At 39.3% G+C, this 14,003-nt stretch overlaps 1 protein-coding gene across 16 annotated transcripts in view; it reads left to right on the top strand.

Annotated features, from left to right (window-relative positions):
* The window catches only part of LOC101166443 (adhesion G protein-coupled receptor L3.1), a 175,612-nt gene that overhangs the window by 151,231 nt on the left and 10,378 nt on the right, over nt 1-14,003 (top strand). For 8 of the 16 annotated variants that reach the window (XM_078945363.1, XM_078945359.1, XM_078945354.1 and 5 more), the window contains 4 exons: nt 2,522-2,613; nt 8,133-8,301; nt 10,113-10,241; nt 10,749-10,842. In XM_078945363.1, coding sequence (XP_078801489.1) covers nt 2,522-2,613; nt 8,133-8,301; nt 10,113-10,241; nt 10,749-10,842 — 484 coding nt within the window. Of the gene's footprint in view, nt 1-2,521; nt 2,614-8,132; nt 8,302-10,112; nt 10,293-10,748; nt 10,843-14,003 lie in introns of all 16 variants that reach the window. The other 8 variants (XM_023956148.2, XM_078945358.1, XM_078945356.1 and 5 more) reach the window with 1 other exon arrangement.

The following is a 14,003-nucleotide window of genomic DNA, read 5'->3' as shown; positions in this document are numbered from 1 at the left end:
CTGATGAGAACATCCTGGTCTTTCCAATGATATCCCTTTGTGTTTGGATGGGATAACGGGATGTTTGGTTTCCCGGGGAGATAAAATGGTGTCTATAGAGGTCAGAAATGAATGGGTTGGTTCTCAGGAGGATAAATAATCTTTAAGATTCTGTTTTTTATACACATCCATATAAATAAGTTTGTGGATATTTAATGGTCCGGACAAGACAAGGGAATGTACAGTAGATGCTATATCACCATTTCTTTCTGTGTGTGTTTGTTTTAATACCCTCAATATACTAAATAACGTTTTTTTAAAGATAGATTTGAAGAGATTTTCCACCTGCTCCATATCCTATCCAAAAATAGGTGAAGTTATAGTTGCATTAGAAAAGGGTTCGACTCCGGGCTGCTCCCTGTTCCCTTCTCTACCCCTGTGCCGGTTCCAAGCCCGGTTTGAGAAGGTTGCGTCAGGAAGGGCATCCGGCGTAAAACATTGCCAAATTTACCATGCGACTTGTTCGCTGTGGCGACCCCTGATGGGAGAAGCCGAAAGAGGAAGTATAGTTGCATTAGAAAGAGAAAATGTTGAGTTGTTGTTTTTATTTCTTTGGAACTGAGTCAGAATGAAATAATGTTTACCCCCTCATGTACTTAGAATGCAGTGATTGTGGCTTTGTCTTTGAAATCCTGGGATGTAGATACTACAAATTTCTGGATGGATCATGCTCGGCCATTGCATGTTCTCATCGTTCAAAATAGATTGAAAGACCTGATATACACTACGGGCGTAAAATTCCAATCGCGGATGATGTCCTCAACTTGTGTCACATTTTGTAGCGATTGGGGCGATTCCCTTCCGATGGCCCTGCAACCAATGCAACCCGAGTGATTATAAATCGCTATGAAGTAGAAACCTTCCCATGACTATTTCATACCTGTTACCTTCCTGTTTGTAGCTGTGTATCTACATTACAAACTGAACATCTACTTGTGAAACTCAGACTGCCAAAGACTTTGACCATTTTCCAGTCCTTTCATTCAGAATGAGTCAACAGCCAGCAAATCGCTCTCAGATGGAGAGAAAAAAAAAGACACTCAACCTTGGATAAATAAACAGAGTGAGGAATAAAGTTAGACAAGTTGGCAAGGACGCAAACACGCAAGAGGAAGAAAAAAAACGCAGTGACTGATGCATTCAGAGTCCAGCAAAGTGACATGTTTGCGGCAGACTGTTCAACTGATGCTCTGAACTCCATTTAGACAAAGCAGCCAGGCTACATAAACAAACATGTACATAATGTAAGCCATTCATAGTTCTGGGATACAAAGCAAAGTTTAAATAATGACTCTACCCCACATTACATCCATTGGACCATTAGGATTTTTGCTCTAATTACACCCACATTACTCAAAAAGGAAAACATTAGTCGGGTTTCTCTGGCGGACTCTCATAAACCCCAGACTTTGCTTGAGATTTAGACGTGTTGTAAAACAGCAGTGCTCCTAACTGTACATTTAGTTAGTTCAAGTCTGGTCTGCATCGTCTATGTGGTATAATTTGACTCCTAGTTGGGAAAAAAACATGCTTTATGTGTCCTTGCTGTTAATTTAATCTGTTTGTAACTATACCATTTGTGAGTAAAGTTGTAGCTTTCAGTTTCTGCTTTGGTTTAATAGGCTAGGCTAACAGCCTGAGGTCAGCTGACCCAAAGGGGGGCTGTAGGCCTATATTTCTCATGAAATCATATGTTTATGAGCAAACTGGAAGAAAAAAAGTTCATGTAAATATCGATTTTTTTCATCGTTTGCCCTTAAAAAAAAAATCCATGTTGGTTAAGAAATAAAAGCCTACTTTTTATCGTAGTGTTGCATAAGCCAGCCTTCTAAAAAAAAAAAAACACAATTAAAAAAACGTGGGCAAGCAGGGCCGGGACTAGAAAAGAATGTTTCAATAATTTTGCTATTTATTCTATAAAACCAAAACATATGTATTACAAAAGCTAGCTTTCTTAAGACATTAGTTATCCATCTATTCTTTTATTGCCATCACATCTACATTGTTCTTTTATGATTTTTCCCAATTAAAAAAAAAAAAAAATCCTCCATTTTGCAAAATAGATCAAATCAAAAGACTTAATATTCCTTCAGAATTAATTTATTTGTTATTTCAACGTCGTTACGCAGTGACAAGAGAAATGTCTGGTTGTTGACCTCTGGCATAAGAGGCCCAGCCCAACAGTTCAAGCAGCCATTACCAGACCAACCTAACTATGCATTAACAGGCCAAATGAAAATACAAGACCTGGGAGAATTGGGTTTATCGTAACAATCAGCTTTAAGCGATGCAATGGCCGCTGCATATCCCTGAAGCTGGGCTATTTGAGGCACAGAAAGGCTTGTTGATTGTGAGCCGATACTCTGCCCCCGAGCCAATTACAGCTGGAAGGCTAAATGATATGCGCTGTTCACCAGTAATTTACTGCTTTGATATGGCGTCTTTAATTAGTGGCATTCATCTGTATGTGCGCTTGTTGCAGCTGAATGTGATCTTCCTGGGTATCGCCCTGTATAAGATGTTCCACCACACGGCTATCCTGAAACCAGACTCCGGGTGTTTGGACAACATCAAGTAAGTTCATACCAATCTTTCATCAAACCACCATTTCAGAGCAAATGTATTGATGGTGACCTGTTTTATTTATAATTTTAACACCAAAACTTTGAATAAAACTTCAGGAATAAAAGATGGATTTTAATTTAAGAAGGGAGACACAAAGGTCCAGTAGAGTAGGAGGTTTAGATAAAGAGGAGGAACAGAGTTCAACCCAAAAAAAATAAAGATGGTGTCATGCTTTCCATGAAGCACAAAACAACATTTTATATCAATATTAGCCTTCATTAATTGCATGTTTTCACAGATTTGTTTTCTGGGTTTTCTGACCTTCAAAACTCACAAGTATATTAGGACAAAATAAGACAGCGCACTGCTTCCAACTACAGAGTTGCCCTTTTTGTTTGCACATCTTTTAATTTTGGACAGCAGGGTTAACCCCTTTGGTCCCTCACTATGTAAAATGACCTTAAACTAAGGCAAGGAGCTACGAAATGAAATTAACATCCTGAATAGTACTTCAAAAACTTTGCAGTGAAGAGAGAAGAGATTTGCTTTTGAGAGTTGCATTTGTTTTTAATGACAGAACATCTTTAATTAAAATACAAGAAAATAGTCCAGATGATCCTTTTTTAGAACTTTTCCTTCTATAGAACCATCCAGGATGAATGAAAGTCAGCACAGATGTCTCTCAGTAATAGTATAATATCTGTCAAATGCTTGTTTTCCTGTTGGATTATGTTGCTGTCAGGATTCACGTGCAGCAAGAAATCCGTGGAAGATTATTAACAGCTGCCATTGTTACTTTCCTTCCTGTTCGCGGATTAACAAATCTGGATGAGTAATTATGCGTGCGACAGGTTTTAAGGTTTGTTTGCCGCTCTCACATTGCAGTCTGACACTTTTTTTTTTTTTTTTGCTCTACTCGCTCTCGGAGGAGACGGCAGCGCCGTTCTGTGACGTAAACACAACACTTGCTCACCTGCCACCAAAGTCAGATGTCACATCACAGCTTCTACTGTCTGGCATTTTCCCCAAATCCTTGTTTTTAGCTGAAGATGAAGGAGTTGAAATACAATGTTGGATTTTGAAAATATTTAATATAACTTCCAAGAACAAATGCGCCACGAATAACCTGCGAGTCGATGATTCTGCAGACTGTTGTTGTTTGAAAATGAATCTAGACAGCATGATGTGAAGCACAAGCAAGACTCTCATCCTTTAAGAACAGGACTAGAACCAAAATAAGAATTGATGTAAGATTGATGAGGAGCCGAGAAACAGACAAAAAAACACTGTTCATTATCTGTGACGTCTCTAAAGCTCATCCGCTATAAAAAGATTGAATTAAAAAATGCATGAAGCAAAATAAAAACATACAATATTGTGTTTTTAAATGTCAATAGGCACTATTTAGTTCAAACACATTCTGCTCATTTTCTACTAAAATGCAACCACTTAGAGTAATTAATCCTCATGGATATCACTTGGGTTTTTGCACAGATTCAGCAAAAAAGATAATGGAGTCGTTACGGAGTGCATTGTTTCACGCTTTCAATTTGCTTTTGGTGCTGTCCCAATATTAGAGTCACTGTAGTCGTTCTGTCCAGGCTTTTAATTTGAAGATTCACTTGGGTCACTTGGGAAAGTTGGGTTTTTTAGTGTTTTTAATATGCTCTTGTGGCATTTTTTTGTTGACGGAGGACTTTTCTTGTGAAAATTTAAATAAAAATAGCCTTTTTTAGGATTTTTTCAAATATTAATCAATGTGATTTTTTGTTTTGTTTTCCCCAAAATCTGTTTCTTTTTTGTTTTTAAGGAGTTTCTCCATACCGAGAAGGAGGGTCTAAGGACAGGGATGCCCAGGTTAACTTAGTTAGTTTAGTTTGGTTTAGTTTAACAATCAGCTATTGTATTTTATAACTGATTCTATGTTTTTGAACAATTACCGATGGGAAGCCAGTTGAGAAAACTGAGTTGTAATATTGGGTTAAATCAATAAAATGTAAGTGAATTGAATCAGAAGTAGATGGAAAAATACAGCTGTTTTTTTTTGCCAAATGTCCTGTTGGAAACGGGAAGTTAAGGAAATCTGGAGGAGGATTACAGAAGTGGTGGTGGTGGTGGTGGTGGGGGGGGGGGGGGGTTACAATCATAAAGCAACAAAATGCTGGAGGGTTACCATCATTAATGCCTGGTGTAAATGTTAGTCAAAAGGGGCGGGGCCTGTCCACACACCTGTCTACTCAAGTGTTACAAACATACCTGAAAAATACAGTATGAAAAAGAACGGATCTGTGACGCAGACACTGCACTTATCCTGCTGAGCATAATTCTGTTGCATCCACTTGACGACTAGATCCACGTACGTCATGATATGTCGTTCTGTGTCGTCATGTTGCATAAAGTGCATTTCGACTAAATTGTGTTTTCGGTGCTGCCTGTGATTTTCATCCGACTTCAAAATAAAAGCTTCACAAAATTTCAAAAATGAAAGTTTTAAGGGCTGAAATCCTAGGTCAGAGTTAATAACACAAATGCTGTTTGCTTGTCAAGGGGAATTTTATGATAATATTTTTTTTTCTGTTTGAATACCTCACAGTTAATCAGAATTCCTAGGGTGAAATGTTTCAGAAATAAAAACTCATCTTTGCTTTTGTAAAAATCAAGGACATGTTGCAGAGCAGCAAATTAGAGGTTTCTAAAGCGACTCTGTTTGATTTTTTTTTTTTTCATATAAATCTTTTTTATGGTTTTCATTATGTCATTGACTGGCAACATTTAAACCAGTCAAGCTCAAAGCCCTGCCAGAACTTTTTATTTTCTTTTATACACTTTTAGTGACTAAGATCAGCAAACATATTGATTCAGCAAAAGGAAGCAGGGTAAACATAAAAAACTCCTGGTTTTTTTTTATTATTATTTTTGATTTAGCAAAATAAAAGAAACCAAACCTTTTTAGCTGTTTCTAAATTTAAAACTGTTTACAACCAAAATGTGAAGAATAGTGACTTTTGTGCTATTTGGGCTGATTCCTGTCCGAACTATTATTTCAGGAATTCACAGAAAAATTAGTGAAAAACAAGGCACAATAAAAGTTTGGAAAAGTAGCACATTTGGGGTGAATTAAAGAATTTCCAAAGCAGATTCTAAACGTCCAGTTCAAGGTTGGCTATAATGACTCCCAATAGTGAAGCAGTGACTCATTTTGGGGGCATAAAAGAACCAAAGGATAACCAGTGCAGGCCTTACAGGACTCAACTAAAGGTCAGAGTCCATGACTTACTTAATAATACCGAATAGACAAGACAAACCATGCATTTGTGGTGGAGTTGGTAAAAGACACTGCTAGACGGCCATCATATTCAGGAATCAGATATGCGTGCTGTTACAGCGCGTGACAGTCAAACAGAGGGCTTGGTTCTGTAATGACAGGGAGCTGCTTGCATCTTCAGGAACTAAACAACTTCCCATAACTTAGGGAACCTGAAATGCTGAAGCCAGTGTTTCCCATCAGTTAGTGACTGACGTTCCAGAGCACTGAGGTCATGAAGCACAATAAAAGCCTAAACCAGCCCTCTTTGAAAATGGCTCCAAAGGAAAGCAGAAATGAAGGGTTTTAGAATGGTCTAGTCACGCTTTCATCCCTTATAAAATATAAACACGACAACCAATGTTGTCGTGTTTATATTTGATAGTAAATGAGGGAAAAAGGATGAAAGAATGAAAACGTCACATTGGATTTGGCTTTCATGCTTTTTTAAACTCTAGTAAAGCTGCTGAAGCAAGAGGATCTTATTTGACACGGGGGGCATTTTATTTTGAAAGGAACTCATATGCTGTTGAAAGTAAAACAAAAAAAAAGTTAAAATAGTTAAATGTAGAAAAGTGTAACACTTTAGTAATCAAATTATTGTAAATATTTAAAAATGATCAATTATTGGGTTAATGCAAAAACATAAAGTATATTTTCAAAAAATGACTCTTGCTGGTCATTAGAAACTGGTCCAGGTGGCTCTTTTAGTGTTAAAGGTTGCAGACCCCTAGTCATGTCAAAGTTGACACTTTGCTATTTTTTTATTTTATTGATTTTTGACAAAATAAGACATTAATGGCTGTTGCAAAGACATTAGTGCATCTTATTTTGCAAGTGACCTCAATCTTTAATTAGGTTTAGGTCAGGTTTTTCTATCATTTCATACATTTCTGTGTTTTTTGTGTGGCTAATTTATGAATTGCTCCATCTGTCTTACTTTTTTCTTTCATATTTATTTTGTCTACCTTTTGTTTGCTCTGTCCCTTTGACGTCACGACATCATTAATTATTCTTGTTGTGGATTAGCTCTGGTAAGATCACTCTTCAGTTCTCCTTTTGTTTGTCTTTAGACCCCGCTTTCTATAATCTGTGCCTTCCAAAAGATTTCATAAAAAAAATAAAAAATGTGCCATTGGTTTTTTACAATGGAGTTTTTTGAATTCAAGAGGAACAACAAATTTGGGTGAGAGAAAAAACCTTGACTCAGGGGGGCTTAGGGGGGAGAGTCTGAAACAGTGGGACAGAGAGGAGAAAGATGAGCGTTCCTTTTATTGAAGAGGGTCATCAGACAAGCTTTATTGGAGGTTCTGTCTCGCCTGAATGGTGCCACGGAGGGCAACAGCAGATCAATCACCTTAGTCTCACTCACTTACTCGCCTCCTCCGTCTCCCTTCCCTCCTCATGATGCTGCTAATATCTTTCCCTCTCGGTGTTGTTCGCTCTCTCCCTCCCACACCTCCTCTTTTCTTTTCTCGTCTTTTTTTTTCCTCTTTCCTTTGTTTCCCCTCCGTCGCATTAAAGGTGATCACTGCCCAGTCAGCCAATCAAATTAACAGTCATCGCCTCTGCTGCTGCGGCAGACCCAAAACTGTGACCTTTTGTGGGAAATGTCATTTGTAAAGGCTGTAATGTCCTTCTGCTTGCTGCTCTATGAAGCCAATCAAATGGACCCAAACACACAGATACACACAAAGAGATCGGCACGTAAACATACCTCAGCGTGACTATTGCATTTAGCCTATGACTCATTCTTTTTCAAAGCTTTTATTTTAAACGAGGGTTCACAGCCTAGACAGCTTTTTTTATTTAACAGCTAATGTCACTGCATTTTTCTTATGGACACCCTTTAAATATGAAAATATTAGGTAATAATTAGGTGTAATAAGTAATAAAGATGCCCTTTATTCATGTTAGCAAATGCATAATGAAGTATTAGTTAAGCGCTTTAGAGCAGCTAGCTTGATTATACCCGCTTTTGAAAAGAGAAAACGCTGTGCGATTTGTTCAAGTATGAATACTTTAAGCAAAGCTCCCACTGTTCCTTCCTTCCGTCTCTCCCACAGTGCCTGGTCTCAGAATAGCCCCCACCACCTACCCTTTGACGACTCTCTCCTGGCCCCCACAATGCTATAGCCTCGGCTGACTAGCTTTTTAGATCTAAATTCATGTCTGAATTTCAATTGCGTAGAGTGTCCTGCTAACTGGATTTTCACTGACTCAGGTCCTGGGTGATCGGCGCCATCGCTCTGCTGTGTCTGCTGGGCCTCACCTGGGCTTTTGGACTCATGTACATCAACGAGAGCACGGTGATCATGGCCTACCTCTTCACCATCTTCAACTCCCTGCAGGGCATGTTTATCTTCATCTTCCACTGCATCCTGCAGAAAAAGGTGAGCGGGAGAAAGGTTCAATACTTCCGCAGGGTGGTTTAACACTTCAACTGTGGATCCATCGCAGGTGACAGAAAATAGCACACAATCGTTGAACAACAGAAACTCTTTGACTTTGACCTTTCATGCAGTCAATGTAATTCCAATGGATTCTCAAAGACAAGACAGGTAGTTTTGAGTTGACATGCAACACTGTACTACTTTTGCTGGCTTTAAAAAACTCTTGGAATTTTACCAATTGCATAAAAAACAGTTATCGAGTAATGGTAGTTAAAAACCTTTGGTAACTCTTTAACTGTTTACAAAATTAGCGTAATTCTAACTTCAATCCAACTGATTCTGAAAGCCAAGAAGAGCAGCTTTACCAGTTTTTACGTTGAACAATTTGCTACTTTAGTCAGTTTTCAGAATCATTGATTTCTATAATTTGGTCCATCAACCGCGCTCAACGCAGAAACTTCATCATATATGCTATATAGGTTTTAAAAGCGGGGGTCAACACCAAGAGCCAAATTTTTGCATGTTCTCTAACCCTAGAGCACCATTGCTGGGTGATTTTCACCCAAGGAAAACCATTTACATGAATTTCAATATGTCCTGTGTCAAGGAGTCTGTGCCTTCACCAGGGAAGTCTCACATGTCCCAGGACTGGGTGGATCAAAGACCAAGTTTCCAGTATCATTATAGTATTTTTTTGGAATTTTTTTGGCATGTTTTCAAGAACTTATGTTTTCTAATTCATTTTTTTACACATACCACAGTTGAAAATAAAAGTAAACCAGTCTAATTTATCATGTGTTGTCGTGTTTTAATCTATTTTTTATGACCAGTACTTTTTGTTGGGTATATTACATCGGGTAAAAATTACCCGGAAAAAATGATACCTTTTCAGAGTGAAAGTGTTCTATGGTAAAGATACCTTGCTTTATCATGTTCTAATCAGCTGGACACACCTGATCCAAGTAATCAGTTAAGAGTAGGGAATGGATATCCGAAAGTGGGCCGACGCACCAGCCCTTAAGGCCTGGGATGGCCCACCTCAGCTCTAAAGGATTACTGAAAATTCACTTGCGTGATATTTTACATTTGAGATAAATGTCACACTCAGTTTGAGCCAAATCATCAGGACCCGTGAATCACCAAGATTAGTGGTAATCTGGAAAAGAAAAGGGGGAAAAAAGCCATCAGTGTTCTTCTCTACAGCAGTGCTGCTGAAAGGGGGAGCTTTTACAACTGGTGACGAACGAGTGCGAACGCCGCACTCGAGTATGTGTCGGGCTGTGGGTTCAGCTACCCAGAGAGTCGTCTTCGGAACGGTGCTGAGGTTTTCTTTGGACTCGGCCCAACACGCCTTCTCTCAAGATGCATGGAGCAACTCAGCACACAGCTGTTCAAACAGACCGTGTGGCAATCCGCGTCTGCCAGTCCAACAAGCTTGTTAAAAATCAATTACAGTCTTGTTTGTTCTAACTTGATTGGGATCTAAGTGCAGATGCTCCCAGTTTACAAGTGCATCGGATGTCTCCCTGAGGAATGTGTCCATTTAAGATAGATACGTGGGTTTTTTTAAGGGTGGACGTTAATGGAGGAAAGTTTATGAAGTTAATTTTTTAATGTCTTTATTTTCTGAGTTTAATGTTTACTCTGGGAATTAGAGGGAAAGAGGTGTTTTCTTTATCTTGCTACATCATCCTGAAGGTATGCTTCAATATACGTGAGGCTGAGAGGGACCATCAGTCAATGTCTGCGATTTTTTTTTTCTTTTTTTTTTGCTTCTCTTTGAGATTTACTTTCTTTTTTCTTTCCCCCAGGTGCGCAAAGAGTATGGCAAATGTCTGCGCACTCACTGTTGCAGCGGCAAGAGCGTCGAGACCTCCATTTCCTCCTCCAGCAAAACCACAACCTCCAGGACTCCCGGCCGCTACTCCACAGGCTCACAGGTGAGCTTACCTGCCTGCACACCTGGACGCTACAGCACAGCAGACTCTCAGGTGAGGCCAGAATGCGCCAAATGGGGTTTGAGATTATCGCTCCACAGTTTGAGGCAAAGTTCGTTTGCTCAAATGTGGAAGGTTGTTCTTTTTAAAGGCGATGTATCCCAAACCCCGACTTCCAGTACGGTTGCTAAGAATTCGGGCACACCGAACCGCAAATGCTGATGTTGTTTTTCTCCGCCTACTTCTCTCCCGTTGGTTGTTGTTTTGCCTTTTTCCTTTGATGCCTCTCCTGCACTAATTTGCCGTTTCTTTTGCCCATCATATTCCACATTTTCTTACCACATTTCTTTGTTTTGTCTTTCCTCCCCCGCTTGTTTCTGAACTCCCACTTTTTTCCCCTCATTTTTGCTATTATTATTATTATTTTTTCTTACTCTTCTCCGTATCCTCGTTACCCTCCTTTTCCTCCTCCTCTCTTTCTGCCTGGCTTCTTTTCTCCTGTGCACATAGAGCCGTATCAGGCGGATGTGGAACGACACTGTGAGGAAACAGGAGTCCTCCTTCATCACAGGAGACATCAACAGCTCCGCCACGCTCAACAGAGGTAACCACGGGATACCGAGCTTTTGCATCCGCATCACTGTCACCGTGTTTGCTTTATTAATAGCAGGAGGCCCAGGCAGCATATACTGTCATTTAGCAAAGAGTTGCATTTCCTGATAATTGCATTGTATTTTTGAAAAAGTGGAAGAACAGAAGAACATAAATGCCACACAGTGCTCTAAATGCTGCTTTAAAGACTTTACTGGAATGGAGGAGAAAAAGGTGCAGACTGAATGACAGCGGTGAAACATCAACCAATTTATAAATGGAAGGCACGTTTGACACGCTGCAGCTGACTTCAACAGCATTAGAACCTTCATTTTGTAGGCGGTAAACTGGTTCCATATTTCAGCATAACCCTGACTTAAAAAAAAAAGATTTTTTTTAAAGTGTGAAAATTCCGGAAATACCCTTAAAGATCCACTCTGATCATCTTGTAAGCTATTTTCAAAGCGCTCCTAGTTGCCATTTTTGCCTAAAATGGCATAAAAATAGAACATAGTTTCTGTAGAGCGCCCACCAATCCCACCCCCTCTACCCCTAGTCGTTGCCCGTGACCTGCTTTTTTCTTCAAAGTGTATTTATTTGGTCGGATATTCACCACTGAACCTTGGGCAGGACTGTTGGCGCAGAGTAAGCTTCTGATTCACAAACACCTAAATAAAGTAGTTCTCCAAAATGCAATTTGTAACTTAATTTTGATCATATATGTCCTCCATCATCAGAAAAATGTCACATGTTCAAAAGTATTTTCATCAATTTCATTTCAGCCCTGAAATTGTATGTTTTTGAGAAATAAAATAGTACTTTGTAAAGGTTTAACTATTTCAAGCAAAACATGTTTGTTTGGAGGCTAAATTTCAATAGTACCTTGTAGCCACGCCCCTTTTTGTCCACAGTCGTTCTAATAAACCACCACAATACAAAGTACTTAACAAACTAAAAAAATGTCTCATTTTCCCTTATTTATATCCCTTAGAAGAATTGTATAAAATTTCAACAGGTTTAATGTTCCATTCAGTCTTGTTAAAGTGCTTTATGATGATTTTTTTAATCCTAAAATGTTTAAGAGAATGTTGGGGTCTATAACTACCTTAAACAGTGTCATTAATCTTATAAGAGTCCCTGCTTGAACCTTTAGCTTTTATTTTGAGGTATTAACACCCTTTGAGATTAAAATGGTGTTTTTTACATGTTCTTGTGGGGTTATAAGCTTAAAATTGCATAAAGTATTTCTTTATGCAGATTGTTGTGGATCAAGAGAAGAAGAAAAACAGGAAAAAGCATGTTGCTATGATGTAAATGCTACAATCGTCAGGCCACGCCCCATGAACATCGTTGTTTTCCCTTGTTCGAGGTGCCCCAAACTGTACGGCGGGATAGCTCAGATATTGCATTGGTAATGTTAGATTTGGGTGTGAGGAGCTGGATGCTAGGGGGAGAGCAGGTAAACAGATGGGTGATGGGAAGTGGGGGCAGACGACCACAAATTTAAAACGTATTTAAAATAAAGATCCAAACATGATTCTAGTGCAACTTTAATGAGTGTCAGTGATTGAATTGGTGACTGTAGAATTGAGCCCTAACACATACAATGCCAAAATAATCGTATTTATATCTGGATTTACTCTAGATTACACACCAGTGGAGTCAAACTGTAAAAATTTGCTTTTTTTTGCACTGTGTTTCTGTCAATTAGCATTTATTTAATGCTGGTTTTGCTGGGTTTGGGATGCTCAGAAGCCAACAACAAGGTTGCTCTGGACCGGCGTGGACGTGAAGTGTTAGAGCGATGCAGACAAACTGTTACAAGTAACAACCATTGAGTGCATATAAGAACTGGACTCAGTGACCCCCCCCTCCCCTCTTATGTTCCAAATAGAGAGTACCCGCTGGCTCCAAGAAGCCAAAATCCCATAGACTTCTATTGACAAATAAACAGCTGTTACTCAGTCATTCTATTGGTCAGAATAACTGTTTTTGCTCTACTACCTTTTATTCTTGCTAACGCTATTTTTCTGTTATATTTTTAAGTAATTGTAAGTTATTCAAAGTAATGAAGTGAACAATCAAACGTCTCAATAAAAGTATGTGGTCTCACATCAAACGTTCGTAACGTTTGATTGACGGATTCTTACGAGCCTGCTTTCAGTAGAAGGGGTGTTGATTGCCAGCAAGCTCACTCCTGATTGGTGAGAGTGGCTGCCGTGGAACTGTTGACTCAGACCGACTCACTGCTTACTGACTTCATCCGGCTCCACCATGTCGGAATCCATATTGGGAAAAAATGGCAACTGAATCAACTTGATTTGGTTGGAGCCAGAAGTAAGCCATTTTCTAGGGGTGATGTCACACTTGGTCCAGTTTCTCGAACTTAGTCAGCGGTAACAACGCAACAAGAAGACCAAACGTTAGCACAATTTTAATGTTATCAGGGACTCACCAGCACATTAAAAGAGAACCTTCAACAAGTTTAATTATTCTGTCTGAATAATATTCTGTCTACCCATCAGCTGCCTGGTAACAGCCCCTCAATAGCCAGAAACCTAAAACACAACCAGACAGTGTTGATGTTCATTTTTAGAAAAGAGGCACGGTTTTCTTTTTTCTTTGTTGTCAGTCACCAAACAAGCAGATCTTCTAAACGAGTCGCTTATTCTATAACAGCAGACCAACGAAAACCATGTCTAATTGTTTTTTTTATTTTTTTCACCCAATCAGACCGAGTCCGCCACGATCCGCTATCTAAAATGCCCACAAAAGTTTGTAAGGTTTTAATTCGTTTTTAGGGTTCGTCCAAAGTAGTTGCAGTATTTTTATGCTGTCTATGTCCAAACATTCTAGAGTAAGAAACCTTAATGGAATGTGGTAGCAAATCCATACGTCTGGCTGTCTGGGACGAGTGTAATGAGGGTGTGTAGACACCCGATGGCAAGACGGCCTGACACGCACACGCACTGAAAGCACGATGCCATTCCTTAGACTGTAAGTTGAAGGGTGGCCCAGGCTTTCTCCAGGCCACTAATAAGCTGTTAGCATGACAGATTGATACAAAAGCAGTGTGTGTGTGTGTGTGTGTGTGTATGTGTGTCAGTGCCTAAATTATCACACACTTACTGAGGCAAAGCTAAAGAAACCCCACACCTCTTGTCTCGATTTTGT

This window comes from Oryzias latipes, chromosome 1 (genome assembly GCF_053564925.1).
Source record: "Oryzias latipes strain Hd-rR chromosome 1, Olatipes_Hd-rR_3.1".
Classification (NCBI taxonomy): domain Eukaryota; kingdom Metazoa; phylum Chordata; class Actinopteri; order Beloniformes; family Adrianichthyidae; genus Oryzias; species Oryzias latipes.
The sequence above is the reverse complement of the archived record's forward strand: the minus strand, read 5'-3'. Positions and strand labels throughout refer to the sequence as shown.